Source organism: Pygocentrus nattereri, chromosome 21 (assembly GCF_015220715.1).
Source record: "Pygocentrus nattereri isolate fPygNat1 chromosome 21, fPygNat1.pri, whole genome shotgun sequence".
Classification (NCBI taxonomy): domain Eukaryota; kingdom Metazoa; phylum Chordata; class Actinopteri; order Characiformes; family Serrasalmidae; genus Pygocentrus; species Pygocentrus nattereri.
Genome location: NC_051231.1, coordinates 34,017,549 through 34,039,758, shown reverse-complemented (window position 1 = coordinate 34,039,758; position 22,210 = coordinate 34,017,549). Strand labels below are relative to the sequence as shown.

Genomic DNA, 22,210 nt, shown 5'->3' with positions numbered 1-22,210 from the left:
TTTCTTTAAATAATATTTTTATTGGGTTTATAACAATCAATGTTCTCTATGATGGAGAATGTGTTGTATATGGTTCTATGTGGCGCCCAAAAGGGTTCTCATGTTGTTAAAAGCTTGACATCATAACCACAGCATAGCTCTTAGGTGCTGTACGGAACCGGATAAAGTTGATATGCGTGCTTTACAAAATGGTTCTTTAAGAGCTCTTTAGTAACGAAAATGGTTCCATATAGAACTAGGAACACTTTGTGTGATTAAGGGGTTCTTTGCATCGTGAAAGGGTTCTTCAGATTAACTGAGAATATTCCTTATGGTTCTACAATTGTTAGAAGCTCGACATCGCAACTGCAGCAGAACCCTTTTTGGTGCTGTATAGAATGTATATGTCAGTATGATGGAGAATGTTCTGTATGTGGTTCTATACAGCACCAAAACGGGTTTTGGTGTTGTTACCATGTCAAGCGTAGAACCCTTTTACAAAAAGGTTCTATAAGGAACCAAATAAAACACATTCGTCATCAGTCTGAAGAACTGTTTCACCATGCAAAGAACCCTTTAAACATGAAAATTAAATAAATAGAACCCATAAAGAACCTTTAAACATCTATCTGTCTATCTATCTGTCTGTCTGTCTATCTGTTTATCTATCTGTCTGTGTCTATTTGTCTATCTATCTATCTGTCTGTCTGTCTGTCTATCTATCTGTCTGTCTGTCTGTCTGTCGGTCTGTCTGTCTGTCTGTCTGTCTGTCTGCCTGTCTGTCTATCCATCAATGGTTTTACTAAAGAGCCCTTAAAGATCTTTCTGAATAATGTGTGTGTGTGTGTGTGTGTGTGTGTGTGTGTGTGTGTGTAGCTTCAGGCGTGCTACTGCGCCTGCGCGTCTGTTTCTGTTTGTTTTTCATTATAATACTGAATGAGCTGAATTTGTTGTGAAATATTAGAAATATTAGGAATTTGTTCTAAAATCTGATCCTTTCTAAAAGCCAGCGGGGCCTTTGTGCGCGCGCTCTCCTTCCCCCCGTTGTTGTTACTGTAGTCTGGGTGGGTCGGTTTCCTCTGGGGGGATTAAACCCCGCGGTTCGGCCGAAGCCCCCTGTAACCTTTCCCCCCGTTCTGCTGCGGCTCCGCCGCTGTGTGGATGAAGAGGAGGAATGTGGCCTCTGATTGGCTGCCCGCCTGGCAGACGGCGCTGTGATTGGCTGCGCGGGGAGTGGGCGGGGCTTCGCGGTGGCCGTGCATGTTGAAGCGGCGTGTTTACGGAACGCCGAGCGGCACAAAGAGAGACGGAGGAGAGGCGCGCGGATGGGGTGAGTGCGGAACCCGAGCACAGCGCCGGTTCGCCCGATTCACAGACCCGCAGAACCTAAACGAGACCCGTGTAGCCGCGTTACGACGCGATGAAGCGCCGCAGACTCGCTAAACTCCGCATCCATCGCTGGTTTGGACTTTCGGGTGCTAGTGCGCATGCGCGTTCGTCTTACTCCTAATTTTGTAGTGTATTTTCTGTTTTTCTTGCGCGAATTAAACACATTATTTAACATCTGTTGGGGAAAAATGAAGAAATGTGCTGCTGTTCGCGATCGCCACTGTCAGCAGACCTTTTTCTTTCCTCATTCACGTGTGAAAATGTACGTTTGAAAGACATCAGATCACTTTTTCGTGTTTTTTTCACAGTACAACAACAAAAATCGTGTATTTTTCTAAAGCTGCTTAAAAAATGAAAGTAAGTGCGTTTTCTCACAGACGTGCTGCTTTACAGGACTCCAGGCCAGGCAAGTTCATTTCTGTGACAAATTTACATAAAAAAGCAAAAATAACATCAACAGGACGAATCAAGACTGAGAGTGAGTGACAGTAAAAGATCAGAATCCTAAAATAACATAATAGATTGGAGTAATAAGCCCATAAAGTTGAATAAAAGCATTAAAGGGAATTAAAGTAGAGGACCTACGTGTCACTGAAATGAGTTTATGACGGGGTATTGGGAATAGAGTGTAAGTAGCCTCTTCTCCTGTGTCTGAAACCTGGTTATTACAGCGTTTTTGCTTTTTTGTGGAATGAACACGTCATTTTAAAGCTTCAGAGAGCAGATTTGATCAGAGTTAGTCATGAAAATGTGCCACTGTTCACGTGACCGTCAGAGCATTTTCCCTGTTCATAGGAAACTTTGCTTTCTTAGTAAGATGGACAGAGGCTTCCTGGCGTCTTTGGTTGGTTTCATTGTTAAATCTGGTCCTCATTGGTCTTGACTTGTTGCAGAATTGTTGCTGGGGTCAGAACGAGCTGCCCGGTCTGCTGGTCCCGTGTGCTGCTGCAGCTGCAGGACAACCCTCACGCAACACGGTGAGATCTTGCCTTTAGGGCTGGGCGGTTTGACCGCGTTTATCATTATCAGGATGAACTACGTTCAAATGTGACCGAGAGGTCTTCTAGACCCGGGGTCGGCGACCTGCGGCCCCTTTACCGCCCTGCTGTGGCTCCACAGCGGAATTAAATGAGTAGGCAATAATAAAATAATCCTCGTCCAACACGGTTTCCCTTTCGTAGGGGTCGTCTGCGGCTCGGTGACCTCGTCCACCTGTGCGCACGGAGGCGGACGGTGAGGTCTGCTTGAGGAAGAGCGGCTGGAGAGTATGAAAGTGTTGAAAGTGACGTTTCTCAGGTGACCGTGCGGCCGGACACTTTCATGAGCCTTAACGAAACATGTCAAGCGCCAGACGACGCGAGTGACCTCAGCACCGAGACACTTTGGCCTCATCGCCTCTGCGAGCTCGTTCTTTTCGTCGTCAAGGCAACCATCACTTCAGTCCTGCAGAGGAAAAGAGTGAAGTTATAGTAAAGTTAGATTACTATAAATTATTATATATTGGTACCAAGAACCCTCAGGAACCGTGACTAATGGTTATAATACTTGCCATCACCACGGCAACCATCGTCATCACCTCTTAGCTAATGTCCACCAGCTAACGTCTAGCTACACACCAGCATGCCTACAATGACAGGCGGCCAGCTCATCAACTACCCACCGAACGCGGCATTCATCACCCCAAGCTCTATGCCCCCTTTATCCCGCGCCACCCCTGGCCTCCCTAAGCCCCCCCGCGCCCTGTGGCCCCCTCTGGACTTCACCCTGGGTGCGCTAGCCTGCTGCGGAGCGTGTATATTCACCAACCCTCTTGAGGTGGTGAAGACTCGTCTGCAGCTGCAGGGGGAGCTGCGAGCGCGGGGGTCATATCAGCGTCACTACCGCGGCGTCCTGCAGGCCCTGTGGGTGGTGGGCCGGACCGACGGCCTGCGAGGTCTGCAGAAGGGCCTGACGGCAGGCTTGCTGTATCAGGGCCTGATGAACGGAGTGCGACTCGGGTTCTACTCCTACAGCGAAGCCTTGGGCCTGACGGATGTGCCGGGGGGAAGCATGGTGGCGGGAGCGTTGGCGGGGGCGCTGGGGGCCTTCATCGCCTCCCCTGCTTACCTGGTGAGTCTTTACAGCCTTATAGATTTAAAGCCCTGTTGGAGCTGGATTAGTTTCATCCGTGGAGGTGCTGTAATTTGAGGGATTGCCAACGAGATCCATGATTGAAGGAAAATGAAATATCTCGTTATGTGTTACATTACCAGACCTCTTGTGGTAAAACTAATCCAGCTCCAATAGGGCTAAAGATCAGAATTAGTTTGTGTCCAGAATAACAGCCTGAAGTCTTTGTGTATTTACAGCTTTGCTGTTTTTGGACTGGTGGCCACTAGGGGGCGTTACTGAATCATGAGCTCATAACGATTTGATTAGACTCATGACTTGTATTCTCAGTACGAGTGATCTCGTATTGAGAATACAAGTCATTTGGTGCTGGATTGCTGCAAAGTCCGCCCCTAACAAGGGCACACCCCCTCTAAACATCCATGCCAACAATGGGTCTGTTGACCGTCAGGCGCTCCAGCGCCCCCTACTCTCAACTCCGCCTTCACGAAGCGTTGGATTTTAGATCTGTTAAGAAATTTCGTACTCGTTCGATTTATTCTGGTGTGATTCAGAATTATTGATAAAATACACTGATTATAAAAATGTAAATAGAAAAAATGAGTAAAGACAACAAAATAAGTGTTTTATTATTATCCCTATGTTTAAAAATATGCCTGAGATATTTTTCTGGCTAAGAAGTGAGAAAAGGTTTTATTGAATATTATTGTAATTGATTCCAACATTCCCAAAACTGTGCAGTTGAACTTCCGGCTTCACAGAAATGCATTTTTACATTTTCACACCCCAGAATTTCCGTTTTTTAATTTTATTGTTTTTGTTCATATGAGGAATTTATCTTTGGTTACGGAGCAGCTTACAGTGCATGTTGTACATTGATCTATTCGCATATTCGTTCACACAATTACACGTAAAAAAAACAATCCAAATATTGATCTATATTTACATACAAATGCAGTATTTATCTGCCAGATGACAGGCAGCATAATGAAATCTGACCAGCCCTGCGCTGTGGCGGTGCCTCAGAGTGTGCAGCTGTTTAGGAACTGTATTCTACTCTATAACCTTTATAGTTTATCTTCAACCAGAGACTAAAACCAGCCACAGTCAACTGACTGGTCAGTATTTGGGGTGAGGATATTTCTGGAGTTGTTGTGACTTTGAGGATGTGGGCGTAGTTGAAAAGTGTCGAGGTGCCTCATTCCTTCCAGTGATAAATGACTCAGCATGTTGAGGCAAAGGCCACTAATGAACTTGACCCTGAAGTTGGCTAACAGCGATACTGAAGTGGGCCAAAGTGGAAGCGCACGAACTACACGCCCCGATTCCAGCTCAGCAACTTCGCCAAACTAGTTTTCCTCTTAAAGCCTGAGCTGCTGTCCTGCACGGCACACGCCTCTGCGCCCTGCGGCTGATCTTCTTGAGCGTGCTCAGCTTGGCATAAGCAGCAGAAACGGCTCAGCAGAAGTCCAGATGTGCGCGATTTCTCCACCCTCACATAAATCACTTAATCTTACTTAAATAAAAATAAATAAAAACAGAGAAGCAACTTCAGGCACCTGCGTTTGGGGTAAATTGGGAAATCGGGACAAAATCAGGTTCTTCCCCGTCTTATAAGGTTTGCATATGCAGCTACGTCCTCTGTCCTGCAGGACCCTACATTGGTCGTAAAGCAGCTGTTGTTGATTTGCGGCTGTTGACCGCATGTCGTCTCAAACATCAGTGGCTCTCGTCTCCGTCCTGCTGAAACTCTATACGCTAACTGGACTGCTTGGACATTAGTGTGTATTTGGGTCACTAAATTTAGGCCCGCCGCCCCTCTCCCCGATTCTACTGTAGGAGAGCAGAAAGGAAACGCTGCTCGCTGACCGGGCCGAGTCACGCTCATCAGCCGTCCGCACTGAGCTCATCAGCGCACGTGTCAGAGAGAGAAACTGAGACAGATATTTATTGAAGATGATAATCTTGCGTCCGCCGTCCGGTGTTATTCAGAGCGGAGGAAGGTCAGCCTGCCTGACCGCTGCACTGACCGCACCTAAAAAAACAATACAGCTAGTGGAAGAGGGCGAAAGGGGAAAACATGCTTTGGTAATTCTGTTTCACAGGGTTGGCCTCAGAGCTTAAAGCAGTGGTTCAGTTGAAAGACCCTCCTCTCAGTTTTCCCCATATACAGTGCATCCGGAAAGTATTCACAGCGCTTCACTTTTTCCACATTTTGTTTTGTTACAGCCTTATTCCAAATTGAATTAAATTAATCTTTTTCCTCTAAATTCTACACAAAATACCCCATTGTGACCATGTGAAAAAAGTTTTCTCGAGAGTTTTGAAAATTTATTAAAATTAAAAAACAAAGAAATCATATTTACATAAGTATTCACAGCCTTTGCCATGAAGCTCAAAATTGAGCTCAGGTGCATCCTGTTTCCACTGATCATCCTTGAGATGTTTCTACAGCTTAAATGGAGTCCACCTGTGGTTGATTGGACATGATTTGGAAAGGCACACACCTGTCTATATAAGGTCCCACAGTTGACTGCATGTCAGAGCGCAAACACCAAGCATGAAGTCAAAGGAATTGTCTGTAGACCTCCGAGACAAAATTGTCTCGAGGCACAAATCTGGGGAAGGATACAGAAAAATTACTGCTGCGTTGAAGGTCCCAATGAGCACAGTGGCCTCCATCATTCGTAAATGGAAGAAGTTCGGAACCACCAGGACTCTTCCTAGAGCTGGCCGGCCGTCTAAATTGAGCGATCGGGGGAGAAGGGCCTTGGTCAGGGAGGTGACCAAGAACCCAATGATCACTCTGTCAGAGCTCCAGCGTTCCTCCGTGGAGAGAGGAGAACCTTGCAGAAGGACAACCATCTCTGCAGCAATCCACCAATCAGGCCTGTATGGCAGAGTGGCCAGGCGAAAGCCACTCCTTAGTAAAAGGCACAAGGCAGCCCGTCTGGAATTTGCAAAAAGGCACCTGAAGGACTCTCAGACCATGAGAAACAAAATTCTCTGGTCTGATGAGACAAAGATTGAACTCTTTGGTGTGAATGCCAGGCGTCATGTTTGGAGGAAACCAGGCACTGCTCATCACGAGGCCAATACCATCCCTACAGTCAAGCATGGTGGTGGCAGCATCATGCTATGGGGATGTTTCTCAGCAGCAGGAACTGGCAGACTAGTCAGGATAGAGGGAAAGATGAATGCCGCAATGTACAGAGACATCCTGGATAAAAACCTGCTCCAGAGCGCTCTTGACCTCAGACTGGGGCGACGGTTCATTTTTCAGCAGGACAACGATCCGAAGCACACAGCCAAGATCTCAAAGCAGTGGCTTCAGGACCACTCTGTGAATGTCCTGGAGTGGCCCAGCCAGAGCCCAGACTTGAATCCGATTGAACATCTCTGGAGAGATCTGAAAATGGCTGTGCACAGACGTCTCCCATCCAACCTGATGGAGCTTCAGAGGTACTGCAAAGAAGAATGGGCAAAACTGCCTAAAGATAGGTGTGCCAAGCTTGTGGCATCATATTCAAAAAGACTTGAGGCTGTAGTTGCTGCCAAAGGTGGTTCTACAAAGTATTAAGCAAAGGCTGTGAATACTTATGTAAATATGATTTCTTTGTTTTTTAATTTTAATAAATTTTCAAAACTCTCGAGAAAACGTTTTTCACATGGTCACAATGGGGTATTTTGTGTAGAATTTAGAGGAAAAAGATTAATTTAATTCAATTTGGAATAAGGCTGTAACAAAACAAAATGTGGAAAAAGTGAAGCGCTGTGAATACTTTCCGGATGCACTGTAGGCCTGTTTAGCTGCTTTCTCGGGATGTAATAGTACAGCATCCCAGATAGCAGCGTAAACGGTCCGCTGGCTTAAAGAGGTCGGAACCCTGCTGACTGTATGCCGTTGCTGGGCCACCCTCGGACCACCCAGATTACTGTCCTCCACACAAGGTCCAGCTGTTTTTTCTTTTTCCTCTTCAAACAGATTTGAAATGTGCGCAGACTTTTATCTTGGCGGCTTCATGAGTCAAGGTCGATGACTCTTGACCGAGCGTCCCGCAGATTGCTTCAAAGAGCTGACGCACGCTTGTCTAAGGCGCTGGCGTTGGATTCGAGAGAGGTAATCTTCGGATTATGTTCGGAAACCGTGGTTTGGATGCAGTCCAGCTTGTTTTATAGAGTTGAAATGGAAGATTTCCCCTAGGAGACTGGCTAATGACGCCGTGTTGATGTTGTTGCATCTTCTTTCTTGCCTAGTTTGGTTGATTCGGAGGACAAACTTCAGTAAACCCAGATCGCGAGCATAGATCGGTCCGCTGGCGTGATGAGGTCTGCACACCGGTAACTGTTGGCCACTGCTGGTCCACCCTCGGACCGCCCAGTTTACCGTCCTGCATACAAGATCCAACTAGTTCATCTATATAGATTTTAAATGCACCCAGACTTGAGTCTTGATATAAAAATGATAACAGGACATCAGAATTCCTCTTTTAGTACTTTTACTTTATACTTAAGTACATTTGAAGGGAAATACTTTAGTACTTTTACTCCAGTGGAGGTCTAAAGGGAGGAACTTCTACTTTTACTGGAGGAATATTTTACCCTGGGGGTCTCGACTTTAACTCAGGTACATGATTAGTGTACCTCGTCCACCTCTGGCCGTTAGCCTCGTGCTAACCAGCAGTTGTTGTCTTTCAGTACTTCTTAGCTACACTAGCTGCCTTCAGACACCGAGCGCGGCTCGACTGCTCGACTACATTTGGTGTGGGACTGATTTTTGGCAGGCTTTTGTGCTGAACTGGGTTCTTCCACTGCAAGTTCTGGTAATAATGGGTTTTATTTCATGGTTCTGAGCTCAGAGCTCCAGCTCTGTCTCCGTAAAGGTCTGTAAGCTGCCGGTTCTGTCCGGAGTGGACAGACGGGCGATTGTTCTGAGCTCAGCGAGGTTCTGTCATCGTGTTACGCTCCTCGTTCCAGATAAGGGAGCGTGTGGAGAGGCCGAGTTCCTCAGCTGGGCGTATAACGCCGTCTTTGTTTCCTCTGCAGGTGAAGACTCACCTTCAGGCGCAGACGGTGGCGGCGATCGCTGTGGGACACCAGCACAACCACCAGGTACGGCGCAAAGGTTTGGGGTCACTGTAAAATCAGTGGAGCTGCTGGTAAACGTGTTCACGTTTTCCCATAAATCCACATTAAATACAGATTAAAATTCTAATAACATTCAAATCTAGATTGAAGTTGTGATAAAGTTCATATCTAGAATGAATTTCTGATCATTCAGTATCCAGAACCAGTAAAAATGAGATTCATCTCCTGAATGAAGATCTGAGGAAGTATATGCAGAACGTCCAGAATAACGTGATAATAAACCGAGAATCTTGAATGAGGTTCTAATGAAATTAATAAGATCTGATGAAATAAATATCTTGAATAGATTTGTAACCAAATTCATATGCAAAATTAACTGCTGGTAATCCAGAATTCAGCACATTAATACAGTTCGTGTGCAGAACTAAATCTTAGTCCAATTAATTTCCGGAATGAGGTTCTAATAAAACGACTAACAGAATAATAAATGAGATTTATATTCAGAATTAAGTTGTAATAAAACGTATATGCAGAATGAATATTTGGCAAAATTAAAATCCGGTGGAGATGCAGAAGGAGGTGGGGAATGGGGGCGTTCTGTGATTTCATGAGGCCGTACAGGTTAATATATACACTCTTGTCCCTTGTGTGGTGTGATCTTCATTGTTTACCACAAGAAAAAAATGATGTGGTTTATTATCAATTCAGCGTCAGATTCTTGGCCTTTGCTCATTTTCTGTAAAGAAAATATAAAATAACCCATTTTCAGGGTCTTCACTCTGTTCAACCGTGAGTGTGTGAGGGTGGGCAACATGGACAGGCTGCTGACTGGCTACAGCTGCTAAAGGAGAACCCTACACTGGACACTTGTGATATTTTAAATATCTGGTATTTTTACATGAACTGTTCTGGCTGTATGATTTAAAATAACAGTAATGCGGTGGGTCCAGCAGACCACTGAGTAACACACATCCACACCACACAAGGGTTCTTCAAGGGTTCTCAAGTAACCATTTGCATGATTACATGGCTCTTTGCACCATGAACCGTTCTTCAGATTGATGGAGAATGTGCTATAGTTGACCGTCTTGTAAAGGGTTCTATGTAGCACCACAAATGGTTCTTCTGTTGTTATAAGCTGGACATCGTAACAGTAGAAGAACCCCTTTTTGGTGCTATATAGAACCCATTTCATATAAAGCACATTCTCCATCAATCTGAAGAACCCTTTCACGGTACAGAGAACCCTTTAATCATGGAAAGGGTTCTTTGAGTGTTCGTGGCCGTATAGAGAACCATTTTTTCTACTAAAGAACCCTTGAAGAACCATCCTTTTTAAGTGTTTATGCCAAAAGGCAGTAAAACAATAGTTTACAATAGAAAAGTGGAGATATGAGGGTTCTGGCGTCAGCTGTGAAGAACAGTAGCTGTAAAATGTGCCGTGACGCAAATGCGGCTGTGTGTGTGTGTGTGTGTGTGTGTGTGTGTGTGTGTGTACGTGTGTGTTTCCACATCAGCCTCCTTCACACACCTCCTGCAAATCAGCAGCTGCAGCCAATAAGGGGTCAGCAAACAGAGGCGTGACACCTGAGCCTGATGACAGTGCGAGGACTTTCAGACTGACACGCACAGAAACGGCACTCGGCGGTTACGCAGTCGCTGAACCGGCCTCAGATCAAACATTACAGCCTTAACGCCGCTCTTTAGACGCCAGTTAAGACCAGCGCACCGCCGTAAAAACAGAGCCTATATTAAAGCCATAGGTCAGTGAAAAGTCTGATTTCCCGATCACTTTAGTGAATATACACCCATTCCTGCCACTCAGGCCTGCAGTACGGTCAAAAAACCCAGTCGCTCGGAAGTGACCCTCATTTTCAGTGTAGCCGAGCATTTACAACATTAAAGGTATTGACAAATAAATTAAGACAGAACTTAATCAGGTTTAACTGAAATAAACAACGCTACATAAATTAACAGAAAAAAAACAAAAAAAACAAATTAAGAGACACTTTTTAATCCCAGAGCGGGGAAATTCCACCTCCGCCTTTAACCCATCCGTGAAGTGAAACACCACACACACACTAGTGAACACACACACACTAATGAAGACACACACTAGGGGGCAGTGAGCACACTTGCCCGGAGCGGTGGGCAGCCCAATCCGCAGCGCCCGGGGAGCAGTTGGGGGTTAGGTGTCTTGCTCAAGGACACCTCCGTCATGTCCTGTCGGCTCTGGGGATGGAACCGGCAACCGAGGCTGGTTCCCTGACCTCCAGCCCACGACTGAAATGGCAAAAGAATTAAGAGAACAGTTAAGATTATGTGGTTGCTGACATGCGTGATTATCTAGAAATATACACTCTCAGAAATGAAGGTTCTGTTCAGGAACATTTTTCCTTCATCAAGGTACAATCAGCGTAAATGTTCCTCAAAGCTCCAGCTGTGGTTCTAAGGTCTGATTGTGGAGCTTAAATCAGGTTCTCCAGGTGAAAAGTTGGTATTTGTACCTTTTCATAACCGAATGTTTTAAAACAGAGCAGTAGAGTAAAAGCCTGGAGGCGAGGCGAGGCGGGGTGTGTGGAGTCAGTCCAGCTTAGAACAGATCATTTCAGTGGATTATAGTTCAGGTATGTTCCCTGACTGAAGGTACTGAGGTGGAGCCTCGAGGGTTCCACCCCAGTGACGAGAGGGGAACTGCCCCAGAGACAGTCTAGAACCTTTATTTCTCAGAGTGTAATAGAAGTTTAAACCCCACCAATCCCAACCCCACCTGCAGATGAAGAAAGAAAGCCGTGATTTAAAGATCGACTTGGCCTTGTGTTGCGTTGCAGACGGGATGAGCACGCAGGGTTCTGTCTGATCGCCTTCGTTTGATTAGTCAGTACATCCGTTCCTGCCGTTCAGGCAAACGAGTCAGTCATTCAATCAATCGACCGTTATTTTCACTCGGAAATGCGTTTAAGGGTGGCCCTCGTTTTCAGCGCAGCCCAGCATTTCCAACGTTAAAAGGATCTAAAAAGAAATTAAAATAGAATTTAATGAGGTTAAACTGAAATGAACAGAGCTGCATATTAACAGAACAAACTGATGGCAGATGATGTGGCTTCTAGAAACGTGGACTGAGGTTCTGATCAAATTCAGGCTGAAGCTGCTTCTGTTCTTCGCTTTTAGCGTTTATAGTTAACAGTCCACCGTTCACTCTTATGTCTTGTCTGGTTGCATTTGGGGGGGAAAAGTGGACAAATTGTTGAGGTACAGCCAATCAGAGCAGAGCTCATTTACATAAGGCATAACAGTCTGACCACCTCCTCGTTTCTACACTCACTGTCCACTCTATCAGCTCCACTTACTGTATAGCTGCACTCTGTAGTTCTACAGTTACAGACTGTAGTCCATCTGTTTCTCTGATACTCTGTTACCCTGTTCTTCAGTGGTCAGGACCCCCATGGACCCTCACAGAGCAGGTACTATTTGGGTGGTGGGTCATTCTCAGCACTGCAGTAACACTGATGTGGTGGAGGTGGTGGTGCATTAGTGTGTTGCACTGGTGTGAGTGGATCAGACACAGCAGTGCTGCTGGAGGTTTTAAACACTGTGTCCACTCACTGTCCACTCTATTAGACACTCCTACCTCGTTGGTCCACCTTGTAGATGTAAAGTGACTTTGGGTGTTTATGTTGGTTGGCACTTTGTGTGTTTGTTGATGTGACTGGAGTGGAAATGTATAGAATTAAGGTGTAACTGCTGGCCCATAGACTGTTGTTGAGGTAAGAGAGTTAGAGCACATTATGCATTGCAGTGCATGCTGGGGACAGTAGTCCGTGGTGGAGGATGTACACAAACATGTACTGGAGTTAAAGTCGAGACCCCCAAGGTAAAATATTCCTCCAGTAAAGTAGAAGTTCCTCCATTTAGACCTCCACTTGAGTAAAAGTACTAAAGTATTCCCCTTCAAATGTACTTAAGTATAAAGTAAAAGTACTAAAAGAGTAATTCTGGCTCTGATGTCCTGTTATCATTTTTATAACCAGACTGGCTTCATGAACTCATTTCAGGTGAAAGTCCTCCAGCGTCTCTCTTGGTAAACCAGTCTTTTAATAGAAGGTCATTAATTAGTGACGCTGACGTCTATTAAAATGATCAGAAGCACAAAACACTGAAGGTAAACAGTTTCCATCAGGGAGAACCGAGTGGCTCTGAAATCACTTTTTACACACAAGCAAAGTTTCAGGTTCAGATTTATTTACAACTTAGTTCCAAGTTTAAGTTGAATAAAAACTGGCTTTAAACTCAGGATCACAGATGAGCTCCTTTACTATGTTGATCTGTAGGCGTCTGTTCATAAACATAAACCAGCCCAAACTCATTTACTATAAAATGAAATGGTGTTTGTAGAAATTCAGAAAAAAGCCGCGTCAGTCTCGACTGCATATGTGGACATATTTCTATATTGAGCTCTATTTACACAAAGTTAGGTTAGTTCATCATTTATGTTGAACAGACTCTCCCAAAGTTTTACGCTGCTGCGCTGACGTTGAACCGCGTGCTGCACTGGGTCGGTATGACCGACAGGTCAAAACCAGCTCTAAACAAAGTGACCGCTGGGCCCTGATTGGTGCTCTGGCTTTGCGCTTCTTTCGTTTTGACATGTGACGTTTTTATACACACAGAAACCAAAAGGAACCACAGATTTCTCAAAATGTAGGAGGAAGAAGTCGGATATTAGACTCTGAAATGTAGTGGAGTGAAAGGAAAAAGACGCCCAGTAACGGAGAAACTTCAGTACAGATCCACCAAAAATACTAAAGTACAGAAACTAATTACATTTACTCAGTTACTCAGTTACTGTCCAGCACTGACCGTAGTGCAGCTGATATTAATATAAAATGAAAGTTCTTCTGGCCGGTTAGGATTGCGTCGCAGGCCTCATCTGACCTGCAGGCCTTGAGTTTGACACATGGGCTCTAAACCAGAAGAAACGGAGGATTAAGTGCACGTGTGGGATACGGCCGATGTTAAAGCTCCTTTCTCAGAAGGAGAGCTGAACCTGTGTTTGATAAGGAGGCCTGAAGGAGCAAAATATGGACTGTTATCAGACGCGCAGGAATATGCTGCTGCTGAGCTCATCATGTTTTATGTAACCACAGAGTCTCTGACCTAATGACTAATCTTACTGTGATAACGTTGATCTGTGTCACTAGTAAAACCCGTCTGTTTACGGTCACTGTAGGTTACAACGTGCAGCTAAACACTCATTCGTTCTGTCACTGACCTTAAGAGCTCCTCATTCCAAATGACCAGTACGCTGGACATTTCCTTCCAGTCCAGGTCCATAGAAGCTTTGTGTTTCTCCAGAACTCAGTCTTTGTATTGGTCGATCATTTAATGATGTTTTCTGTTATACACACTCACCGGACACTTTATTAGGTACACCTTGCTAGTAAAAGGCTGGACCCCCTTTTGCCTTCAGAACTGTCTTAATTCTTCATGTCAGACTTTCAACAAGGTGTTGGAAACGTTCCTCAGAGATTCTGGTTGGTTATTTGAGTTCCTGTTGTCTTTCTATCATCTGGAACCAGTCTGCCCATTCTCCTCTGACCTCTCACATCAACAAGGCATTTTCGTCCACACAACTGACCGCTCACTGGATGTTTCCTCTTTTTCGGACCGTTCTCTGTAAACCCTAGAGATGGTTGTGTGTGAAAATCCCAGCAGATCAGCAGTTTCTGAAATACTCAGACCAGCCCGTCTGGCACCAACAACCACGCCACGTTCAAAGCCCCTTAAATCCCCTTTCTCCCCCGTTCTGATGCTCGGTCTGCACTTCAGCAAGTCGTCTTGACCACCTCTACAGGCCTAAATGCACTGAGCTGCAGCCGTGTGATTGGCTGAGTAGCTATTTGTGTTAACAAGGTGTACCTAATAAAGTGGCCGGTGAGTGTGTGGTATAAAGATAAACAATCATGGCAGCTGGAGAGACAGACAGTCGTCCCCTCACCGGACACTGGAATTAGACACATGAAACTTACAAGATTTTCCAAAAATGAGCATCGTCAGGATAACGGACTCCAACGTCTACAGCACCTAAATAAATTAGCATATGACATAAAAAGAGTGTAACATGGCTCATGCAGTGTTTCCTGACCCTTCATTATCAGTGACCTTGATTGTTTCAGGTCTTTGTTTTGGGTGTGGTAAAGTATAATCATTGAAAAATGACTTATTAATATTCATTACTTATTATGACATTACTCATTATTTTAGGAGCCATTCAAGCCGACATCCAGGTGGCGCCACAGTGGCTGCAGTAACGTTTTCATGCAGTTCAATATACCGTGAACACGGGCCGAAGTCCAGCGCCTGCCTTGTGTCTCATCTTGGTGACCATAAATATGTTCACTTAAAAAAAAAAAACCATCACATTTCATTTCCGGTGCCTGGACACTGGATTTCATGTTTCCTAGTAAATATATATAAAAGAAAATGTTAAAAAATCCCGTATTATGTTACTTAGTATGTAACGGAGAATATTTCATAACAAGTCGTTGTTGGTTTTTGAAGATTCTGGTTTCAGGCCTGAGGAGCTTATTTGAACTAAGAGTTTCAACAGTTCAGCACATCTATAATCTTCAAAACGCTGATGATCTGTTTGCGAAAGCTTCGCATTTCATCATGTGGCTGCTTTGAACAATGACCCTACGTGAATAACCACCCCAGGCTCTGTGGAGCTGTAGCTCTACGGCTATAACTCGCTGGTTCGTCGTGGTTTTATCGTTGAGTTTGGGGTTCAAATCCCTGAGAGTAACACCACCCTAAGACCTTTCATTTCATGGTCATTTTCATTCTTAGTCTGTAATAAAGACTGATTGGACTGATTAAGTGAGGATTCTTGCGAGTCTCCATAAAGCTGCCGGTGCTGCGTCCGATTCATGTTTCCCTTCACAGCTCAAACCCTCAGGCACGACTCGCTGACCAGACATCAACAGCAAGCAACACTGGAACTACGGAAGGCGGAACGGCTCAGGAACCGTGTCAACCTTTCGTCCAAACAGCCTTTCCCGGACTTTTTCCCCGTTTTCCGTAGTTCCAGTTCTCCTTGCCGTTGACTTCTGCTCAGTGAGTTCGGCGCTGAGGGTTCGGTTTATGAAGAGAAGCGTGATTTTGAGTGGGAAATGAATCGGCTGTAACACCAGTTAGTGCCATGAACAGCTTGCAGGACGTTGGGATTTAGGGCCACTGCAGCAAACCCTGGCTGACCGGTGACGCAGCCTGGACCTGGATGTCAAACTGAATGAAACAGACACACAGAGTTCAAAGAAGTCCACTTAATTCATTCGGGAATCAGTACATCTGAGTAATCAGGACTCGGGCTATGTTGAATACGGACCTGTTGAACAGATCAAGAGAAGCTGGCTGTCTCGGTTGTAGGGAATGCTCGACCGTTAGTCGCCTCTGCCTCTCGCTGCTGGCACTACATTAACTCTTCGGTGGGTTGAGTCAGTGACTCACACTGTTAAGACTCGAGACGAACTGCCTGATCAGAAGCTCCTTCCCTCGTTGATGATCGTGAGCCTCGTAAGACTCCGTTTGACTCTGTGACTCTCCTCATTTTCTGGTCACTAATGTGCGCTAGCTCTAAAAACACAGCAGCCCAGCCCGCCTGGTTTCCCACCTCCAAACCCATACGTCACTGCAGTGCTCCTCCCAGCGTGCCCCACCCATTTTTGAGCCGGGGGTGTAGTTGCTCTTTAAAGCTGGTGTTTTTGGCTACCTCAACATTTATGGCCTGGTCAGAAACCACATCTGAGATTTGTTAAAGGGGGGTGAACGGACCCTCGGCGCGTCGTCGCTCTGCTCTGCGCAGCTTCCTCTAAACCTGCCGCTTCAGGCTTTGGGCTTTGCCTTTTAAGGCCTTTCAGGTTTCCTCCTGCAGACGCCTGGAGAACAGCTATTTTAAGTGACGTCATCTAGTCTGGCCTTATTTATAGCAAGCTATGACTAAATAAGCTCCTTTAAATATTTATTTCATTTCCTGTTGTTCATCAGTTCCTCCGCTCAGAAGAGAAGAGTCGTATCTGACCGCAGTTACTGGTTTTAACGGTATGAACTGTGCAGGATTAAAAAGGCGATAGTGAATATATATAAATAGGGGCTTTTAGTGCATTTTATAGCACAGTTTCTGTTTCTGTGCAGAGTTTAACATATTGGGGGGGGGGGGGGTGAATATTATAAATATGTTAAATAAACAGTAATTGTGCATTAAAATGTGCAGAAGTGTCTCTGTAGATGATTTTTTTTGGTTATTTTAACTTCAAAAATCAACAACAGCGAGGAATTTGACCTGGGGCACCAAAACCTTTGCATACGTGTGCAGTGGATGGTCCGGTTATTCACGCAGGTCTGTGTTTGTGTTTGTTCAGGGTGTTTCCAGCGCCTTTGCCACCATATACAGGCGTGAGGGGGTGATCGGCCTGTGGAGGGGCGTAAACGGGGCCGTGCCGAGGGTCATGGTGGGGTCGGCCGCTCAGCTGGCCACTTTCAGCTCAGCCAAACAGTGGGTGGCGCACGTACAGGTGAGGACAGAGGTTCTCCTGGGTGGACAGGACACAGGACAGAAGGGAATAGGTTTAATTTACTTGATTCAGATGTGAAAATCGACAAACTACAGAGCGAAGCTGCTGACGTTGGGCAGGAATAGTGGGATCTATTTGATTCATCTGCACATTTTATTAAATTGAATCTCATTGTTAAGAAAAATCTGTAAATCAGAGCTTTGGCGTTGAGCGCCGACTGCGACTGAGTGTACGCGACAGCTCAGCCTCCGTATGACTTAAACTTAAGGGTGGGCAAAAATATTATATCGCAATACTTCGCTGTTTTCATGATTCATGATATGGATCATAATATTTAGGTTTTCTAAGATTAAAATAAATAGGACCTGTGTTGTCCCTTAAAGAATTACTACTAATTATAATAACAACAATATTTTTATTCAACGTTTTATTACTATTATGCAACATCTGCATTAAATCCAATTGAACAGACTGGATTATGCTCACTTTCTAATGACACGTGCAGTTAGTGAGTGTTCTTAAATACTGATGTTATCAATAGTCGATATGCTCGGAAAAGCGGATTGTGACATAAATTATCGCCGTTACAGTAAAAGGTCATCATACTGCCCACCCCTACCTTAAGCCTTAGAGGTCCAGTTATTAGTGTCATTGTGCTGTACTGTTATGTATTATTATACAGTGAAATACATAACAATAAAACGACTTGCATGCTTTTACAAAATCAAAACAAAATGTAAAGGAAGGTTTTTCTCCCTGGTCAACCGGACTGTACACCCAGCATTAACTTTCCATCAGATTTAAAGCATAAAACTTATTTACCAACTGGTATCAATTTACCGTGGTTGGAAATCTTCAGGTCTTTTCTCAACCTGCTGCGATGTGGTAAAAATGTGACATCACGATACCTCGAGACGTTTATCGATATATTTCATCAGCTGTTGCTGCCAAAATAGGACCTGTAGTGCCACACACAGTAGAAGAGTACTGTGACAGAATTCATCACAGTAATGATTAAATATCATCGTATTGCCCACCCCTAACTTTCTCATGTAATCTCCCATAGTGGTTCAGTCCGGGCAGCTGGCTGATCGCGCTGACCGCTGCTATGGTCAGTGGTGTCGCCGTGGCAATCACCATGACGCCGTTCGATGTCATCAGCACGAGACTTTACAACCAGCCTGTGGACGAGCTGAGAAGGGTATACACACACACACACACACACACACACACACACACACACACACACACACACACAGTTGGTCAGTTTACTGCTGCAGCTTCATTCGTCTCTCTCACGATGACCTCTATTTACATTTTTTTCTTTTGTCCCTTCTGTTTTTCTGTCTCTCCTTCTTCCTTTCCTTTCTTTTCCTCTCCTTTCCATTCTGTTGTCTTCCTTTCCTTCCCCTTGTCTTCCTTTCCTTTCTCTTGTCTGCCCTTCCTCCCCCTTGTCTTTCCTTCCTTCCCTTGTCTTCCTTTCCTTTCTCTTGTCTGCCCTTCCTCCCCCTTGTCTTTCCTTCCTTCCCTTGTCTTCCTTTCCTTTCTCTTGTCTGCCCTTCCTCCCCCTTGTCTTTCCTTCCTTCCCTTGTCTTCTTTTCCTTTCTCTTGTCTTCACTTCCTCTGTCTTCTCTTCCTTTCCCCCGTCTTCCTTTCTTTCCCCCTGTCATCCCTTCCTTTCTTTTGTCTTCCTTTCCTTCCCTCCTCTTCCCTTGCTTTCCATTTTCTCCTCTCCTCCTCCTGCAGGGTCGTCTCTATGCTGGTTTTCTGGACTGCCTGGTGAAGGTGTGCCGTACGGAAGGTGTGCTGGGCCTCTATAAGGGAATGGGGCCTGTGTTTGTGCGCTTGGCTCCCCACACGGTGCTCAGCATGCTGCTCTGGGACGTGATGAGACAGAAAGCGCTGCAGCGCTGCGCGGCGTGAGGAATTCCGCAGCACCGCGCGACGTGAGGAATTCCGCAGCACCGCGCGACGTGAGGAATTCCGCAGCACCGCGCGACGTGAGGAATTCCGCAGCACCGTGCGACGTGAGGAATTCTGCAGCACCGCGCGATGTGAGGAATTACAGTTTGACCAGCTCTAGAGACTAAATTGACGAGTTCTAGCAGCAACACAGAGTAAGAGTTCTAGAGCATGATCCAGAACTCATCTAAAGTCTGTATTTACATAATTACATTTTTTAGATATTCCTTGTGGAAATCACGCACAAAAAGACTGGTCTAGGTTTACAGCTGTTCTGTAGAAGGAAAACCATTGGGAACTCTAGAGTTCTAGAATAAACTGTTTAAGACGCTCAGGAATTCTCACTCCGCAGATGTTAATTCTGGATCACTACTGAAAATTCTAGAACTCCTATCTGATTTATGGTAGGAAAGGTTTTGAAAACTTCCTTCCATTGTAGAAACGGGAAAGTTCTAGAATTGACTATTGACGAAGTTCTAGAATTCTTACTCTACTTCTAATTCTAGAGAATTCTAGTAAACCCCTGGGAATTGTAAGCCTCTTAACTGTTTTATAGTAGGGTTACTGCAGCAAAGACTGGGGGGTTCTAGAATCGTCTCTATGTGAAGGTTTAAAATTATTTGTGGGTTCTGATGATTCTAGAACTCCTAACTATTTTATTGTAGGAAAAATGTTGAGAACATGCATCCTGTGTGGAAACTAGGGAGTTTTAGAATTGATTCTTGACTAAGTTCGGAATTCTCACTGCTGTTTCTTCTCTAGATAAAAAAAAAACTCTTGGGAATTCTAGAAGACTGGAGAGTTCTTGACTCCCAGTAGAATTTAACCTAGATTTAGAGGTCCAAAGAACTTGACTTGAGTGGGCAAATGAGTGAGTCGGTGAGTGAGTCGGTGAGTGAGTCGGTGAGTGAGTCGGTGAGTGAGTCGGTGAGTGAGTCGGTGAGTGAGTCGGTGAGTGAGTCGGTGAGTGAGTCGGTGAGTGAGTCGGTGAGTGAGTCGGTGAGTGAGTGATTCACTGAGTCCCTCAGGGAGTCAGAGAGTGAGAATAAATGAGTGAGTAAGAGTGAGTAAGAGTGAGTAAGAGTGAGTAAGAGTGAGTAAGAGTGAGTGAGGCGAGTCAGTGAAAATACTAGGAATGTTGATGCATTTGCTCTACAAAGGAAGACGGAAGTACGAACACAGTGAATGAGCCGTGAAGCCACTGCTAACACTGTCGTCCCTGGACTGGAGAGGGTGAGCTGTAGTGTTTAGCGCTGTGGGGACGCGTTCTTCCGCTCCTTATTATATATTTAAATTAGTTTATTAACACTAAGATATTTTCCAGTGTAGATCAGGAACGTCTCAGCTGGGTGAATCACCTGAAACGCAGGTGACTGCCGGACCGTCTACGAAGAAACGGGAAATGCCTCATTTTTAATGTCCGCACACTCCGAGCAGGAGCCTCAGTGTGATCCTGACTGCCTTAACTGTGTGTTTAGACTTACATGATATTATTAAAGACTAATTACTTGTATTTTTTTAACAAATTAACCTGAATTAAAGCACCTAATTAAAGAATCTGTTACTTGAATTGTGTTTTATGTGTGATTCTTAAATGAGTAAAGGAAAAAGAACCGTCCAGTCCTTTACTGGGACTGATGGATTCAAAACAGGCCCTTTTCGTAGCTTTAAGAGTTCCTTTCACTGGAACTAAGGGGCCGAGCCCAACTCCTGAAAAACACCCCCACACCATGATCCCCCCTCCACCAAACTTTACACTCGGCACAATGCAGTCAGACAAGGTCTGACTAGTCACTCCAGAGAACGCGTCTCCACTGCTCTAGAGTCCAGTGGCGGCGCTTTACACCACTGCATTCCACCCTTTGCATTCCACCCATTCCATGAAGCTCTCTACACTGTTCTTGAGCTGATCTGAAGGCCACATGAAGTTTGGAGGTCTGTAGTGATTGACTCTGCAGAAAGTCGGTGACCTCTGCGCACTATGCCCCTCAGCATCCGCTGACCGCTCTGTCATTTTACGTGGCCGACCACTTCGTGGCTGAGCTGCTGTCGTTCCCAATCGCTTCCACTTTGTTATAATCCCACTGACAGTGGACTGTGGAATATTTAGTAGTGAGGAAATTTCACGACTGGACTTGCTGCACAGGTGGCGTCCGATCACGGCACCACGCTGGAATTCACTGAGCTCCTGAGAGCGACCCATTCTTTCACTAATGTCTGTAGAAGCAGTCTGCAGGCCGAGGGGCTCGGCTTTATACATACTTAAAGATGGTTCCTCAAGGGTTCTTTAGTAAAGAAAATGGTTCTATATACCATGAACACTCAAAGAACCCTTTTCATGATTAAAGAAAGCACCGAAAAGGGTTCTTCTGTTGTTACAGGCTTGACATTGTAACAATAAAAGGTTCTATATAACAAAAAGGTTCTATATCGAACCATCTACAGCATGTTATCGATCTGAAGAACCCTTTAATCATGCAAAGGGTTCTTTGAGTGTTCGTGGTTTTATACAGAACCATTTTCTTTGCTAAAGAACCTTTAAAGAACCATCATACATACCATAACCATACAAGTTCTTCTATCAGATTTGCTGATGTTTAATTCCAGACAAATGTTGTGGTTTCATATGTAATTGAGGTGTTTTAATCACCTTTGAGCCAAAAGAGTGTCAGTCAGTGATTTTAACAGCAGTTGAAAAGCTGCTGTACAGAATGAAGAAGGTCTGAAGGAAGTTCATGACGCTCAGAGTTGAAGACAAACTGCTTCTTCTCACAATATTCGGCTAGTTGGACACACAGTGATGCCTGTATTAGCCCCAGTGCAGTACTGACCCCTGTGCAGTATTGACCCCTGTGCAGTATTGACCCCTGTGCAGTATTAATCCCTGTGCAGTATTGACCCCTGTGCAGTATTAGCCCCTGTGCAGTATTGACCCCTGTGCAGTATTAGCCCCAGTGCAGTATTGACCCCTGTGCAGTATTAGCCCCAGCACAGTATTGACCCCTGTGCAGTATTAATCCCTGTGCAGTATTGACCCCTGTGCAGTATTAATCCCTGTGCAGTATTGACCCCTGTGCAGTATTAGCCCCAGCACAGTATTAACCCCTGTG

The 22,210-nt window shown here is 45.1% G+C and overlaps 1 protein-coding gene across 2 annotated transcripts; it reads left to right on the top strand.

Annotated features, from left to right (window-relative positions):
- The first annotated feature begins 1,220 nt into the window (after positions 1 to 1,220).
- On the top strand, positions 1,221 to 20,670 carry slc25a34 (solute carrier family 25 member 34). Of its 2 annotated transcripts, XM_017686878.2 has the most exons (8): positions 1,221 to 1,309; positions 2,262 to 2,345; positions 2,550 to 3,477; positions 8,524 to 8,589; positions 11,997 to 12,029; positions 16,986 to 17,138; positions 18,205 to 18,339; positions 18,885 to 20,670. In XM_017686878.2, exons 3-8 carry the CDS (start codon positions 2,989 to 2,991, stop codon positions 19,059 to 19,061), a joined length of 1,053 nt encoding a protein of 350 aa, XP_017542367.1. In that variant the 5' UTR covers positions 1,221 to 1,309; positions 2,262 to 2,345; positions 2,550 to 2,988; the 3' UTR covers positions 19,062 to 20,670. The 2 variants fall into 2 exon arrangements, with proteins under 2 accessions (XP_017542367.1, XP_017542368.1); XM_017686879.2 differs by lacking the exon at positions 11,997 to 12,029.
- Positions 20,671 to 22,210: the final 1,540 nt, after the last annotated feature.